We start from the raw sequence: 17,635 nt of genomic DNA, 5'->3' as shown, positions 1-17,635 counted from the left end.
ATATGTATTCTGGGGAATGCCTCTGGTAAAAGTTTATCATTGTAACACACTTACAAAGTGTGATGTCTTTGTGATTACTTTGAGCCGTGGCAGACAAATCATTCCTGTTCTTTGTGGTTTGGCTCTAAACATTTGTAATAATCATAGTTGAACATGACTTCTTGCTCTGGAGAACTGAAAGATGAAGAAAAGTAATCATGTCCTTTTAATCAACTCAGCAAATGCACTTCATGCTGCCAGTAACCTGCAAATCATTCCTGACTTCAGCCTGAAAGATTCAAGAGATCAGACGGTCCTCGGCTTGGCTCTGTGGACAGGTAACTGTGAACGCATTTTGTATTAATCCCATTCCTGTTTGGTTTTTTCTGCTCCAGTGACTTGCTGAAGTGGGTGTTCTTGTATGTTGGGGGTAAAGTGGTTGCAAAGAGGTGGGGTGTATTTATATCTGTTGTGACAGCAATTTGGTGTTACTGGAGACCAATTGATAATCCATAGAATCCCAACAGTGCAGAAGGAGGCCATTCGGCTTATCGTCTCTGCACTGACCCTCTGAAAGAGCACCCTACCGAGGCCAACTCCCCCACCCTAGCACCGTATCCCCAGCTAACCAGATCTTCATGAGTTACTTTATGAACAAAACATGCTGCCTGCTTTCTTTATGAAAAGCATAGCGTGCTTTAATCTGCATCAATTCAAAAGATATTTGGGGAAGAATCAAAAGGTTACATTTTAAATAATTCCATGCCTTACTCTGTGAAATGTATTCTAAAGTCGTAAAATGTTAACCTCTGAACTGATTGCACTCTCCCTGCAGGCATGCACACAATCGCAGCACAGTTGCTTGGTTCAGGGGCTGCGATTAATGACTGTATGTCTGGCGGTCAGACTCTACTGCACATGGCAATTCAGAGACAAGACAGCAAGGGTGCCCTCTTCCTCCTTGAGCACCAGGCTGATATCAATGTTCGGTGAGTGAGATGCTGTATAGCACATAGATCATGTAAGTTGCTTTTTAAATGTGATTTTGTGCAAGCTCAAAAGCTTTTGCATTCCCATTCTGATGTCCATTGATTTTTTTTTCCCCCCATAAATACATTTGCATTTGGCCATCCTGAGTTTTCTTTTCCTTAGAATTTTTTTGAACTGCTGTCTCATTAATTTCTTTTCCCTCTTTTTTTTTTTTTTAGCATCTTGATGTTTCTTCACTTATCTTTGACAGGACTCGTGACAGTGAGACAGCGCTCCAGTTGGCCATCAAGAACCAGCTACCGCTTGTGGTCGATGCTCTGTGCACCCGTGGTGCAGATATGACTGTGCCGGATGAGAAGGGAAATGCACCACTGTGGCTAGCCCTGGAGAGTGGACTTGAGGACATAGCCTCCACCCTGGTGAGTGCACTCAGCAATGAGTTGAGCCCTTTTCATAGCTTCAAGTGCTTCAGACCCATGGAACAGGACAGTTGGGGAAATTTATTTTTCTTCTACAGGACAAGGTCTTGAATAAATTATCACCCCCTCCATCCCAGCTGTTGCTTGTTAAAATAGATGCACCAATCCAGATAATTCCCTGATGGGAATGGGGAAAACCCATCATTAACTCTATCTCGCACAGCATTTCTGTTTTTCCCACTTCACAGTTTTCCACATTATATTCCATCTGTCACGTTAAAAATTGGTTTGTGTAGAGTTTACAGCACAAAAGTGGTCACCTAGCCCAACAAATATACACCTGTTAATCCTCAAAAGCCTCCTTTCACTTGCATCATCTTGTCTTATCAGCGTATCCTTTTAATCCTTTCTCCTTGTAACTATCGACTTTCTTTTAAATACATCTGCTATTTACCTCGACTACTCAAGTGGGATTGAGAACCTGGCAAGTTTCACATTCAAACCACTCTGTAATGAGGGGCGAAATTCTCCCCCAACGGCGCGATGTCTGCCGACTGGCGCCAAAGACGGCGCCAATCAGACTGGCATCGCGCCGGCCCAAAGGTGTGGAATGTTGGGGCTAGGCCGACGCCGGAGGGATTTCCGCCCCGCCAGCTGGCGGAAATGGCGTTTGTTTCCCCGCCAGCTGGCGCGGAAATGCGCCGCATGCGCGGGAGCGTCAGCGGCCGCTGTCAGTTTCCCGGCGCATGCGCGGAAGCGTCAGCGGCCGCTGTCAGTTTCCCGGCGCATGCGCGGGAGCGTCAGCGGCCGTTGTCAGTTTCCCGGCGCATGCGCGGGAGCGTCAGCGGACGTTGTCAGTTTCCCGGCGCATGCGCAGTGGGGAGAGTCTCTTCCGCCTCCGCCATGGTGGAGGCCGTAGCAGAGGCGGAAGGGAAAGAGTGCCCCCACGGCACAGGCCCGCCCGCGGATCGGTGGGCCCTGATAGTGGGCCAGGCCACCGTGGGGGCACCCCCCCCGGGTCAGATCGCCCCGTGCCCCCCCCAGGACCCCGGAGCCCGCCCACACCGCCTGGTCCCACCGGTAAATACCAGCTTTGATTTACGCCGGCGGGACAGGCAATTTTTGGGCGGGACTTTGGCCCATCCGGGCCGGAGAATTGAACGGGGGGTCCCGCCTACCGGCGCGGCCCGATTCCCGCCCCATCTCCGGTACCGGAGACTTCGGCGGGGGCGGGATTCACGGCGGCCAACGGCCATTCTCCGACCCGGCGGGGGTTCGGAGAATGACGCCCGAGGTTTCTCCGGAATTCCTTATTAAATTTATCAGTGACTGTCTTATCACCCTAGTTTTAGATTTTCCCCCTATAAACAAACATTTTCTCTTCTATTGATCCCCTTAACTTGACGATTTAATCAGGTCACATCTTGCCTTTTTCTTTTGGAGTAAAGAATCCAACACGTTTAGCCTTTCAGTTCTGGTGTCATCCTTGTAAAGTTCTTGTTTTCTTTTGTGCTTTCATATCCTTTTTCACACAGACACCAAAATGTGATATATAGGGAAGTAGAGGCAGGCTTAAGTGATTTGGTCCCTTTTGCCTGTTCTACCATCATTTCAATTGGATCATGGCAGATCTTCCACCTCACCACCATCTTTCTGTATCTCTTGATGTCATTGGTTATCTAGAAATCTATCAACCTCTGCTTTGAACATACTCAATGACTGAGCCTTCACTGCCCTCTGGGGTAGAAAATGACAAAGATTCACCACCCCTGGCTGAAGAAATTAATCATCTCGACTCTAAATGGTCTAGCTCTTATTCTGAGACTCACCAGCCAGGAGAAACATCCTTCCTGAATTTGCTTTATCGAGCCTTTTAAGAAGCTTTCACAATGCAATGAGGTCACATCTCATTCTTCTAGCGAAATACAAACCCAGTTTCCTCCATCTCTCCTCTTAGGGCAATCTTGCTATCCAGGGATTAATCTGGTGAATCTTTGTTTCACCCCCTTCATGGTGTAGCCTTCGTTGGGTAACGAGACCAAAACTACACACAACCCCAGTTTTGGTCTCTCCAAGGCTCTGTGCAACTGCAGCAAAACTTCCTTACTCGTGTACTAAAAATCTTCTCGCAGTAAAAGCTAACATACCATTTGCCTTCCTAATTGCTTGTTAGCTTTCAGTAACTTGTGAACAAGAACACCCTTGGACATCACAATCTCATCCTTTTATATTAAAAAAAATCAGTATTCTGTTTTTCCCACCAAGTGGATAACTTAACATTTTTCCACATTAAATTCCATCTGCCATGTTCTTGTCCATTTACTTAGCTTATGTAAATCCCTTTCAAGCCCCTTATATCCTCCTCCCAACTCTCATTCCCATCTCATTTTGTGTCATCAGTAAACTTTGAAATATTTTGATCATTAGTATAAATTGTAAATAGCTGGGCCCCAAGGACTTATCGTTGCAGTGCCCCTCAGCAAGAGCCTGCAAGCCTGAGAATGATTGCTTTATTCCTACTGTTTTCTGTCTGTTAACCAATCCTCAATCTATGCTTGTATATTACCCCCAATCCCACATGCTCTAATTTTGCTTTCTAGGCTCCTGTGTGGATCCTGATCAAAAAGCTTTCTGAAAATCCAAATATATCACATCCATTGGTTCTCCCTTATCTGTTCTGCTAGTAATATCCTCAAAATAAAAACTCCAAAGCATGATTTCCCTTTCATAAAATTCTTCCAAATCCTACCATTATCCATCTTCTAAGCATCCAGTTACCACACCCTATTATTCCCAGCATTTTCCCAACGAGTGTCAGGCTTTCAACTCTCTCCTTCCCTTCTTGCATAAATAATAGGGTTACATTTGTCTCCTTCCAGAAGCTACAGAATTTTAAGAGATTATTACCAGTTTCATCCATTATCTCTACAGCCACCTTTTTCAACACTCTGGGATGTAGATAATCAGGTCCAGGGGATTTGGTTGTTCATTGCTTTTTCTTGGCTCCACCCAGGTTGATTCAACATCTGATTTAAGATCCTGTCTCACTAATGTACTGATCCCATTCTTTATTAACAGTGCAAAATGCCAATGCCACATGTCCTTGAACGTGTTCAGTTCCCAACCTTGGCCACCCTGCAGCCATGTCTCCAATAACAATTAGGCCATGTTTCTTTACTTCTATTCTAAGATGTGCATGCCATCATCAATCTTGGTTTTCATTTTCCACCCCAGTAACTTTCTGTAGGTAGCCTTTTGGAAGGTTCAGAGTGCTTCACTCCCGAATATTAATTAGAATCCCACTAAATTGAGTGGATTGTAATGGAGGCAGAATTCCATTAGATGTAGATGAAATCCCTTTGGGGAAATATGATATTTTCAGATTGCAGCGTTAATTTACACCTGAATCTGTTGGCGGGCTAACATTTCTGACAGTATAATTTCTTCAGCACTGACCGAGTTGGTTAGCTCAGAATATGTAGTCTGGGGCTTCAACCCATAACTTCTGACAGAAACGAGTGATACCAACTGAAGTACGTTGGCATATTACTGGAGGTGACTTTTTGTGTATTGATACGTTATATGAAGCTCTGTTCCTTTTAAAGATGTTTAGTTATTTACTCTTGTTGTCTTTGTGATATTGTTGAATAGGATTACAAGACCAGCAAGTATTCAACCTGACGTGTGTTGAATTACATGTAAACCAGTTCTGGGATTATGACTGAATTTTAGTCTGCCAGATTTCCAAACATTCATTGTTCAATGCTTAGCCAACAGGGGATGGAATGTGGGTTGCGTGTTAACATGCAATCAATATCATTTGACCAAAGGTTAGACAACACTGCCCCATAACTAACTTAATTTGATACTGGAGGATGGCCAGTACTTGTGGGATGGGTGGGGTGGGGGGTGGTGATGAAAGGCAATTGGCAAAATGTCTTGTAGTTCACTTTTGACAATGTAAACCCTCAATGCTGCAAATGCAAATCATAACAATTGGCTAAATCTGCACAGAGTCCAGCAAAGCTCAATAAAAGATTTGTTTTGGTCTTTGGATGTTAGTTACAAAGCTTAACTACCAAATCACATTTTGAAAGTAGGAGATTTTTAGATCCGTGTGGAAACACCCTTATCTTTCTTGAGTGTAAAAATAATCTCTGCATTTTATTTGTACTGGACTGGGCTCTGCAGATGTTGATCTTTAATCAAACCGTGAATACTTAAACACATGTAGGTTTGTGCATCAAATGCATTGGCATATGTGGCTCCTCTATCTGTGTACTGTTGCATATTGTTATGTATAGTTTTAACATAGCATGTACCATTTATTCTACATCCTAGTACTAAAATCCTCTTTTCGCAGCACTGAAGAAGGCCAAACATTACACTTTGCTGTTTTCACCAGTGCCCAAGTTTTGCTTTCTTTATTTAACATATGATGGAATACACTGGAGGAAATTCAGAGGAGGTTTACTAGATTAGTAACCTGGAATTAGCAGGTAGTAACCTGGAATTAGCAGGTTATCTTCTGAGGAAAGGCAAACTGGGCTTGTTTCGACGAAGATTCTGAACGGTATTGACAAGGTGGATGTGGAAAGGATGTTTCCTCTTGTGGGTGAGTTCAGAACTAGGTGACACTGTTTCAAATTTGGTGGTTGCCCTTTTAGTACAGAGGTGAGGAGAAATGTTTTTGTGTTTCTGACTTTAGAACTCTGTTTCAGAAGGTGGTGGAAGCAGGGCCATTGAATATTTTTAAGGTGGAGGTAGATTGATTCCCTTGCCCAACAAGAATCTGTTATCGGGTAGATTGGAATGTGAAATTTGAAACACAAACAGGTCAGCCTTGATCATGAATGGTGCAGCAGGCTCAAGGTGCTGAATGATCTAATTCTGCTCCTATTTTGTATGTTCGTGCCTTGGCCAGGCTGGTGTAGCTTGAGGAATTAAGCTTAGATACTTGAAGATTGCCATTTCTATCCCTGGTTTGTGCCGAGATAGGATAGTATTTGGGTAGCCACAAGTCGGGCGGCACGGTAGCACAGTGGTTAGCACTGTTGCTTCACAGTGCCAGGGACTCTGGTTCAATTCCGGCCTTGGGTGACTGTCAGTGTGAAATTTACATGTTCTCCCCGTCTGTGTGGGTTTCCTCCGGGTGCTCCCGTTTCTTCCCACCGTCCAAAGATGTGCGGGTTAGGTGGATTGGTCACGCTGAATTTCCCTGTTGTGTGCAAAAATTGGGTGGGGTTGTTGGGTTACTGGGATAGGGTGGAGGTGTGGACTTGGGTAGGGTGCTCTTTCAGTGGCCGATGTAGACTCGATGGGCCGAATGGCCTCCTGCCCTGTAAATTCTATGAAGTCGTGTCAGTGATCCAGGGCTGTAAACTGGAATATCAGCAGAATACTAGCTGCTGTCATCACTGCTGTCTGGTCGGGGACCATTTGAGTGTGGTATCTATCGCTGTTTAGGCCATGGCTCCGTGGTAGAACACTCCCACTTTTGTGTTAGAAGGTTGTGAGTTCAAGTCTCACTGCAGCACCAGGCAGGAAGTATAGGAGTCTCCTGAATATCTTATCGGTTTTCCATTTTGGATACTGGTGAGTGTGCTGGTTCCTTAGGCAAGTGTAGCCAGAGCACAGTATGTGGCACCACAGGTGGCTCAGCTGTGCAGGAAAGCAGGACGAACGGAAAAGCAATAATGATATCTCCTTCCATCGCTTTTCTGATGATGGATAGTAGACTGATAGTGGTAATTGGTCAGGTTGGATTTGTCCTACTTCTTGTGTACATGACATTCTGGGGCAATTTTCCACATTGCTGGGTCGATGCCAGTTGTAGTTGTACTGGAACAGCTGGGCTAGGAGCCCAAAGCTTCACTATTGCCAGAATAGTGTCAGGGTCCATAGCCGTTGCAGTATCGGGTAGCTCAGTGGTTAGCACAGTTGCTTCACAGCTCCAGGGTCCAGGTTCGATTCCCGGCTTGGGTCACTGTCTGTGCAGAGTCTGCATGTTCTCCCCGTGTCTGCGTTGGTTTCATCCCACAGTCCAAAGATGGGTGGGTTAGGTGGATTGGCCATGCTAAATTGCCCTTGGTGTCCAAAAAGGTTAAGTGGGGTTACGGGGATAAGGTGGAGACGTGGGCTTGAGTAGAGTGCTCTTTCCAGTGGCCGATGCAGACTCGATGGGCTGAATGGCCTCCTGTACTGTAAATTCTATGAGTGCCTTTAGCCGTTTCTTGATGTCCGATGGAGTGAATCGAATTTTCCGAAGACTGGCATTTATGATACTGGGGACCTCCAGGGGAGGCGCAAGATCATCTACTCGGTACTTCTGGGTGAAGGTTGTTGCAAATATTTCAGCCTTATCTATTGCACAGAGATGCTGGGTTCCTCCATCATTGAGGATGGGGATATTTGTTGAACCTCTTCCTGCAGTGAATTGTTTAATTGTCCACCACCATTCACAGCCGGATGTGACAGGACTGTAGAGCTTGAATCTGATCAGTCAGTTGCGGAATTGCCTAGCACTGACTATTACTTGCTGTTTATATTGTTTGGCATGCATGTAGTCCTGTGTTATAGCTTAACCAGGTTGGCCCCTCATTTTTTGGGTATGCCCTCTACACTCTTCATTGAACCAGGGTTGATCATCTGGCTTGGTGGTAATGGTAGTGAGGATGGACTGAGTCATGAGGTTACAGGTTGTGAACGAGTACAATTCTGCTGCTGATGGCCCACAGCACCCTAGGTTGCCCAGTCTTGAACTGCTAAATCTGTTTGAAATATATCCCATTTAGCACTTGGATAATCTGATCGGACATAGCATGTATTTATGAATGGAAAATCATATTTGCCGAACCTGTTTTTTTTGAAGATGTTACTAGCAATTGATAAAAAAGGGGAGTCTGGGAACATGGTAAACTTGAATTTTCAGAAGACTTTATTTTAATAAATGTAGAGTACCCAATTAATTTTTTCCAATTAAGGGGCAATTTAGCGTGGCCAATCCACCTACTCTTTGGGTTGTGGGGGCGAAACCAACGCAAACACTGGGAGAATATGCAAACTCCACACAACAGTGACCCAGAGCTGGGATCGAATCTGGGACTTCGGCGCCGTGAGGCAACAGGGCTAACCCACTGCGCCACCGTGCTGCCCTAATTTTCAGAAGACTTTTGATAACGTCCACCACATGAGTTTGGTTAGCAGAATCAAAGCACATGGGATGAAAGGTATATACTGCCATGCACTAAGACTTGGCTAACTAGCAAAAAAGAGTGCAAGACTAAGTGGGGCATTCTCGTGTTGGTGGGCTGAGACTAGTGGGTTACCACAAGTGCCCTAGCTGTTCACATTCAATATCAATGATTTGGATGTGGGGACCAAATGTAATATTTCTGCATTTATGGATGACACCAAACTAGGTGGGAATGTATATTGTGAGGAAGCCTTCAAAAAGATTTGGGCAGGAACATGGCAGATGGAATATAATGCGGAAAAATGTGAAGATATCCACTTGGTGGGAGGAACACTTATGCAATTATTTCTTAATTGGTATGATATTAGAAAGTGTAGATTCACAAAGCGACCTGGGTGTCCTTGTCAACAAGTCATTGAAAGCTAACATAAATAATTATCTTTATTGTCACAAGTAGGCTTACATTATTGCCACTGCAATGAAGTCACTGTGAAAAGCCCCTAGACGCCACATTCCGGCGCCTGTTCGGGTACACAGAGGGAGAATTCAGAATATCCAAATTACTTAATAGCACGCCTTTCGGGACTCGTGGGAGGAAACCGGGGCACCCGAGGGAAACCCGTGCAGACTCCGCACAGACAATGGAACCTGGGACCCTGGCACTGTGCAGCCAGTGCTAACCACTGTGCTACCGTGCAACATGCAGGGGCAGCAGGCAATTAGGAAGGATAATGCTACGTTAGTTGCAACAGGATTTAATACAGGAGTAGGAACAAAGAACAGCACAGGAACAGACCCTTTGGCCCTCCAAGCCTGTATCGGACATGATACCAACCTTTGCCAAAACCCTCAGCGCTTCCTTGTGCCATATCCCTCTATACCCATCCTATCCATGTATTTGTCAAGATTTGAATGCCGTTAATGTATCTGCTTCCACAACCTCCCCTGGCAGTGCGTTCCAGGCACTCACCACCCTCTGTTTTAAAAAAAAAAAAAAAAAAAAATTCTCGCATCTCCTCTAAACTTTACCCCACTGACCTTAAACCTATGCCCCCTGGTGACTGCTGACCCTCTCCACCCTGGGAATGAGTGCCTGCCCATGTACTATCCATGCCCCTCATAATCTTGACGACCTCTATCATGTCACCCCTCAAACTCGGTCATTCTAATGAAAACAGTCCAAGTCTATTCAGCCTCTCCGCATAGCTAACACCCTCCAGACCAGGCAACATCCCGGTAAACCACCTCTGCACCCTCTCCAAAAGCCTCCTCATCCTTCTGGTAGTATGGTGACCAGAATATGCGCAAAATGCCAAGTGCTTCAATTATATAGAACCTTGGTTAGACTGCACCCAGAGTAATGTGTGCAGTTTTGGTCCCTTACTTTAGAAAGTATATTATTACCATAGAGTGAGTCCAACAAAGGTTCACCAGATTTGTTCCGGGGATGACTGGACTCGCTTATAAAGAGAGATTGGAGAAACCAGGCCTGTATTCTCAAGGGTTTTGAAGAATGAGAGGTGATTTAATTAAATGACAAATTTTGGGGAAAACACAAATGTACCAAGAGGAAAGAATCTTCCATTATTCCAGTTTGCAACTCAAAGCAGGGAATTGAAAAAACTCCCACATATACAGGCGCATATATGCCCTTCTAGCGAAGCTGCTCCTTCACTTCATGTACCCGGGGGAACAGGATCTCACTAACTACTGATGCAGAACTACCAGAAATCCCAAAGGTCCACGTGTCCCCAAAAACCACAATGGAATGACAGCAATCGCTAAGGCAGCAAGGGCCACGGGAACGACAGTCCAGACAAGGAAGGTCACCCAGATGAATGAACGATTAAGAAACTGACTGGCAGAGCAAACAGTTGTTAATGCATGAGAACAGTGGGTATACTTGAAACAGTACACATATTGAAATTGTGAGGTAAACCTCCCAAACACTGATTCTGGATTGTGTACTCTGGTGTTTAAAAATAATGATGAGTAAGAGATTAGCTCGCCCGCAGTGTTCTAGGAGTTGACATGGGTAGTCTCTGATGGATGTGATGCAGGATTTGAAGTTTAACTTGGGTGACAAGACCATTGAGGTTATGCATAAGTCCTGAAGAAACTACTGACAGGAGAGAGAGAAGATGGGGACAAAGTTCAGTGAACTATCTGTAGCCATTTTCCTATTTCATTAACACTCCTTGTATATTTTTCTTAAGCATCAATTTTCTACAGTTTAGCCTGGTGGAATTGCACAACCTGAATTAATATTCAACACTTGAAGACCTAGATATTGATTTGTATTTAATACTGTTCATTGCTTTCAAATGCAGTTGACTTTTTAATCTTGGTACAAATTTCCAATTAAGGGGGACATTGGGTAAACGGGGAGAGTCTTTCCAATAGTCAACTTTGAGCCAGACCTTTCAGGGAATGAAACTACGAAACCGTTCTTCACGTGGGTGGTTTGGAACTTCTCTTCCACAAAAGGTAGTTGATGCTGAATTGATCATTTTAAAACTCTGCTAGATTTTTTTGTCAGCCAAAGGTATTGAAGGATATGAGGCAAATATGGGTGTATGAAGTTAAGATTGCAGATCATCTGCAATTTCATTTAATTATTCAAGAGGGGCTAAATGGCCTCTTCCTGATCCTATTTGTGATGTTAACAAACTTCACCTTAAACTGGAAACTCTATCTAATTTCAGGTGAGACATGGCTGTGATGCAACGTGTTGGGGTGCTGGACCTGGGGGATGCCTGCAGACTCTGTTACATCGAGCTATTGATGAAAATAACGAAAACTCTGGCTGCTTCCTTATTCGCAGGTGTAAATTGTAGCAACTTAACCGCCATCTGAATTATTTACAAAATTGTACCATATTTGTGAAGACCTCTTTCTAATGGAAGCTACTTTGTAGAAAGAACTTTTGATGTTTAAAAATAATGTTCTGAAGTCCTAAAAGGTTTTTCAATTACCATCTTACAAACTACTTTTTGTATTCAGTGGCCTCCCAGGGTTCTTTTAGAGGAACCTTGCACCCGAATCCGCATTGCTGTGCAATTGGCTGCATTGGCAGAATGACTATGGTGATGCAGCCTTTGCTTTCTACTGTTTGAGAATCTATGATTGATTAATACCCATGATCTGTGAATGCTCTCTATCTGGAAGAAGAAATGGTTATTTCCTTGTTTGGCTAATTAATTTCTCCCCATGAAGATTATAAGATACAAGAATAAACCCGCCCAGAGTTTCTGGGGGTGAAAAAACACTCCAGAACAAATGATAAGTATGGCATTAAAACCATTTTTCGCATAAGATTTGAAATAAATTCTGACCAGTTACTCGAGTCCATTTTTGTTAACATCAAAATTTTCTCTATCTTAGAAAATTGAGAAATCCCCATGATATTTCTAAACGTGCATGTGCGTGTATTGCTAGAATTTAATTTTCTGGATAAAGGAGGATCTTGACGAAGGAATGGTTTGCTACTTTTTCAGTGCCAAACAACTGGGCATGACTCTCCATTCAGACGCACGCAGAGTATTGCTACAACAAACCTTTTCCTTTAATTTCCAGTGGGTGTGATGGAAACAGTCCCAGGCAACCAGGCCCCAACGGTGAAGGTGATGAGGAAGCACATGATGGACAGACACCATTACACATGGCAGCAAGCTGGGGCCTTGAAGAAGTGGTGCAGTGCCTTCTGGAGTTTGGTGCCAATGTAAATACTCAGGTCAGTGAGTGCCCGATTCAGTTTGAACGTGACTATTTTCTTAATGCAGTATGCTGGATTTAAACATTTTGGTAGTTTGCTGCTCCTGCCTTTTCCTTCAGAGCTCAATTTAATCTTTACCAGATATCTGCCCAGCAATCCCTCCAGCTAAGCGATCAGAAGCCGGCATCTTCCCCTCCCAAGCCCACTCAATGCTGGGTGCCTGGGCTTGGGAGGGGAAGATGCCGGCTCCTGATCGCTTAGCTGGAGGAACTGGTGGGTGGATATCTGGTAACGGTGAAATTACGTTGTGAAGGGAAAGCAAAATACTGTTTATCCTGGATAAACTCAGCAAGTGGGGATTCATCTGTGGAGAGGAAGCTAACATTTCAGATTAAAAGCAAATTACTGCAGATGCTGGAAGCTGAAACCAAAAGAGAAATTGCTGGAAAATCTCAGCAGGTCTGGCAGCATCTGTAAGGAGAGAAAAGAGCTAACATTTCGAGTCCAGATGACCCTTTGTCAAAACTAAAACGCATAGAAAGTGGGAGATATTTATACTGTAAGGCGAGGGAATGAAAGATGAGTCATAGCCTCAGAAACAAAGGCACAAGAGTGCTAACGGCAGTCCCCAGCAAGAATAAAAGATGTGAAAGGCTGTTAGATCTACCATCAGGATTCAACTGCACTTTGCGAATCAAAAAATCTCAGTAGAAATTTTAAGTTAAAACTTCTCGGGTGCAAATAAGAATTGTTTCATTTATCTTCTATTGATTACAATTGAGTCATTTAAAAGGCAATTTGTAGACAATTGAAACCTTCACAGAATCACAGAAATGATTTTCTTGCTTGGGCAAACAGCTCTCAATAACTTCAAAAGTCAAGTCAGAAAGTGAAATATGAAAGACAGCGAATAGTTAAGTCAAAGTACAGATTGATCCCGAAAAGAGAGCGAGAATGAGAAAATGATCCAGCTAAAAATGGGCGAACGAAACTTCACAGTTATACTGTATCATATCTGTCTTTAGCCATCTAATTACACCCCAATATAATCCTAATTGGTTTGGGTTAGATTCAAATACATTTGATTTGCTGTCCATCTTTAATATGCAACATGAACCTAAAATGAATTCCTGTATGAGTTATGGGAGGATGCTGTTACTGCAAGTGACCTGAACTGGTTTGTTGCTGAGTACAATAGTGCCTTTAGGTTCCTGTGGCGTTGCCATGGAGCCTGCCCTGTCCTTGGTCACTTTATCTTGCAAATGTATTTGTTGGCTGAGTAAGAATGCTGTTTTAATCTACCTGCTTCTGTGTTCTGTTGAAGCTATGTTTTGAAATGACCTGAGGTTATGAGTGAGTTTTAAAATGGTATTTAATAGACTAGGGGCTTAATGTTAAATAGCTATCTTTTGCCTATAGAAAACAGCTGGCTTCTACAAAGGCCAAATGGCAGAGAAACTAAAATCAGAGGGTAAGTTGTGACATGTAGATGTGGGGGATGGGGGACATGGGTGGGAAAGAGATAAAATAAGAAAGGTGTGTGGTGGGGGTGGGGGGGGGGGGGGGGTTGAAGCAAAGGGGGGAAATGGTAAGGAAAGAGGCTACAATAGGGGTAAAGAGTGGGGAGGAAAATATATATAAAGAAAGACGAGAAAGAAATAACAGGTAAAAGACAGTTAAAATGAAATGGAATGAAAACAAAGGAGTCGAGGTGGGGCAGAGCTAATCATCTGACGTTGTTGAATTTGATGTTGAGCGGAAGGCTGTAGTGTGCCTAACCGGAAGATGTGATGCTGTTCCTCCAGTCCAGTTCAGATTGATCTTTTGTGACAATTTCCAAGAAAATTTAAGCTCTGAAAAGACAGTAACCTGAAGCCTTAACTTTTTTTTCCCCTCGAGGCTCCATCTGGCCTGCGGCGTATGCTCCAGCACTTTTTTTTTTTTCTTTCTGGGCTCTGAAGTTGGTAATGTGATGTTCACCAAAATGCAGCAAAATTAAAACTAAGTTGTTTGTGTCATTCTTTTTGGTGGGCTCTTGATGTGATGCTGCTCATGGTCATTGTCAGAACCCTTGTTGGATGGACATTTGTGTGATGTATCAGCAGGCTAGTATCTTTTGTAAGAAGTCTTAGAACACCAGGTTAAAGTCCAACAGGTTTGTTTTGAATCACTAGCTTTCAGACGCAGCTCCTTTTCTCGGGTGAATCCTGGTATTGTAAGACTTCTTACTGTGCCCACCCCAGTCCAACGCCGGCATCTGCACATCATTGTATCTTTGTGGAAGCTAGTGCTAGAGTATCCAACATTCAGTGCTCTGTTTAAAACACTATTTTAGTCTAGTCCTGTTTTGCAACTGCAATCAAATAGGTTCTGATAGTGCAGTGTGTATTGATTTGCAACCTGGTAAGTATGAAGCTGATCGAGAACACATTTTCATGAATGCTCATCCTATAGTATTAATGTAACTGATCGTTCGTGCTCAAATAATGAAGTTTGTTTTCTTAAACTTTACAAGGATGCAGAGGGAAGGACTCCGATCCACGTTGCCATTAGCAACCAACACAGTGTTATAATTCAACTTTTGATATCTCATCCTGATATCCGGTTAAACATACGGGATCGGCAGGGTCTGACCCCCTTTGCTTGTGCAATGACCTACAAGAATAACAAAGCTGCGGAGTCTATCCTCAAACGGGAACCAGGAGCAGCTGAACAGGTAAGAGCAAGGAGATTGTTATTCACACACTATTATTTTGTGAAGATCCCAATCATTTCATATCTTTGAAAAGCAGTTGACCAGTCAGGTGGCTACAGTATTATTGGGTACTTGAGGTTTGAACTTTGGTTTGGAAACTTGGAACTGGAATAACTAGATACACAATTGAAAAACGATCACCTCCAGTATTATCAACCTGCTGTTTTCTGTCTAACCTAATTCTTTTAGCTAAGTGATGAATATTCTACACAAAGTATAATGCAGTGGTCTATAAAGTTCCTGAAACCTACTAAGGGCCTAAATATACATTTGTACGGGCTTTCATCATGCATATCGAGGTTTGAATCAGCCCAAACTGTTGGTGATTCGGGTTCTGCACCCAGTGTACGGTGTGAAAGATGCCCTTAAATGTGGCTTGGCATAAAATTGGTAGTTTGCCTGAGGCCTCCAGAATGGTTGATCGGTGAAGAGTTTCCTCTTGAGGGATCTCATTATATAAGCTGTTCTAAAGGCTTTATGGGATGAGAGATTACTGCTTCCTAGCATTCAGTCATAGTTGCTCCTGGATTTCGTAGTAGGGAATAAGCCAGCAGCGATCTGAAGTAAAAGAGGAGGAGCATAAAAACACTAGTGACCATAGTATATGGTTTAAAGTAAGAATTGAGAAAGACATGACAAAACAAGGTGATGGTTAGAAAAAAGACAATTTTGAGGGCTGAGAATATAACTTGGACAAAATAAAATGGACAAAAATGATGTAGAACAGTATTGGGAAATATGTTAAGTGTTCTTTTGAGCCCAGGAAAAATACTTTAAAAGCAGACTAATGAGAGACAGGGGATGAATAAAAATGAGGGAAAAATAATTGAGGACAAGTATATGGATAGCAGGGGTAGAGAAAAGACACCATGAAATATCAAAATAAATAATATTATCCAAGCACGTAAACAAAGGGCCACTAAGGGGTGGATGGGATGACGTCTGAGGTAGTGATGGCAAAATGGCATAAATATTAAGTTATTTGGCTTGTGTTTACCAGGGAGATCAATTGGGCAGAGTGGCATTGGAAAATAGGAATAGAAATAATGAAAAAAAAAAAAAAAAAAAACCTTTATTGTCACAAGTAGGCTTACATTAACACTGCAATGAAGTTGCTGGAAAAGCCCCTAGTTGCCGCATTCCAGTGCCTGTTCGGGAATATTGAGAATTCAGAATTCTCAGCTGGTATGGGAATTGGTGGCTTTGTTCTGCATCACAAACCAGCTGTCTGGCCCACTGAGCTAGACCAGCCCTATAATGTAACCACATTTAAAAAGGAGAGGAATATTAAATGAGCTGATCCAACTTGGCCAAAACCCCAGGACTGGATATGTTTCATCTATATGATTTTGAAGAATTAAGCGAAGGGGCACTATCGCACATTCAGGGAGCGATTCTCCAACCAAGTGTTCGTGCCGTCGTGAACGCCATCGTGTTTCACGACCGTACGAAATGGGCACGGGGGCGACCGACCCAGGCCCCCACAGGGGGCCAGCACGGCGCTGGAGCGGTTCACGCCACCCCAGCCTCCCTCCCTGGTGCCAAATGGGCCCTGCGCCAACTTGCGCATGCGTGGGGGTATTCTTCAGCGCGCTGGCCCAACTCAACATGGCGTCGGGGTTCAGGGGCCTGCCGCGCAACAAAGTTGGCGCGCGGAGGGGGGGGGGGGGAAAGGAGGAGGAGAGAGAAAGAGAGACAGGCCCGCCGATCGGTGAGCCCCGATCGCGGGCCAGACCCCATCGGAGGCCCCCCCCCGGTGAAGGCGTGCTTTTCCCTGCCCCACGACCCTTCGCGCAGAGTTGTCGTCGGCAGTGACCAGGGGTGAACGGCGCCGGCGGGACTCTGCCGTATCCGTGCGGCCGCTCAGCCCGGCCGCGGACAGCGGGCTGCGTCAAATGTGCTGGCGCAAATGGCGCCGATTCTCCGCACCTCGGAGAATCACGTGCCGGTGTTGGGGCGTCATGGTGCGGTTGCGCCGATTCTCTGGCCCGGCGCTGGGCTCGGAGAATCGCGCCCTTAATTTTTAGAAAAAATGGGAGTACTAGATAACTGCTAGTTAGCTAATGTTTATAACTAACTACATTTAATGGGGATAGAACACACCCAGGAAGCTCTCGACAAGTCAGCTGAAGAAGTAGGAAATATGCCAAAGCATAAAGTATAAAGATGAATAGTCAGCATGGATTTCAAAAGGAGAGAAGTGTTTTTTTTTTAAAAATTATTTTTATTAAAGGTTTTCATAAAATATCAATAACAAAATGAAAAAGAAACCCAACAGGGTTAAGTACGAAACACAGTCCAGAAAAGCAACCCGCCCCGCCCCTGTACATAAACAATAAATTAACATTAACACCCCGACTTAATACAACAAGTATATACACCCCCTCAGACCCTCCAGTGTAAATAACAAAAACAAAAAAAATTAAAGTGACCCCCCCCCCCCCCCCCCCCCGAGTTGCTGCTGCCATTGACCAATGTCTACCGCTCTGCCAGGAAGTCTAAGAACGGTTGCCACCGCCTAAAGAACCCTTGTACCGACCCCCTCAAGGCGAATTTCACCCTCTCCAACTTAATAAACCCCG

At 44.1% G+C, this 17,635-nt stretch overlaps 1 protein-coding gene across 1 annotated transcript in view; it reads left to right on the top strand.

Moving 5' to 3' along the window:
• ankfy1 (ankyrin repeat and FYVE domain containing 1) overlaps nt 1-17,635 on the top strand; it is a 135,738-nt gene that overhangs the window by 93,582 nt on the left and 24,521 nt on the right. Inside the window, exons 13-18 of the mRNA XM_072469161.1 lie at nt 219-317; nt 815-968; nt 1,220-1,388; nt 11,289-11,407; nt 12,160-12,316; nt 14,814-15,014. Coding sequence (XP_072325262.1) covers nt 219-317; nt 815-968; nt 1,220-1,388; nt 11,289-11,407; nt 12,160-12,316; nt 14,814-15,014 — 899 coding nt within the window. The remainder of the gene's footprint in view (nt 1-218; nt 318-814; nt 969-1,219; nt 1,389-11,288; nt 11,408-12,159; nt 12,317-14,813; nt 15,015-17,635) is intronic.

This window comes from Scyliorhinus torazame, chromosome 12 (genome assembly GCF_047496885.1).
Source record: "Scyliorhinus torazame isolate Kashiwa2021f chromosome 12, sScyTor2.1, whole genome shotgun sequence".
Classification (NCBI taxonomy): Eukaryota; Metazoa; Chordata; class Chondrichthyes; order Carcharhiniformes; family Scyliorhinidae; genus Scyliorhinus; species Scyliorhinus torazame.
Note: the sequence above shows the minus strand (reverse complement) of the source record. Positions and strands in the feature narration are given on the sequence as shown.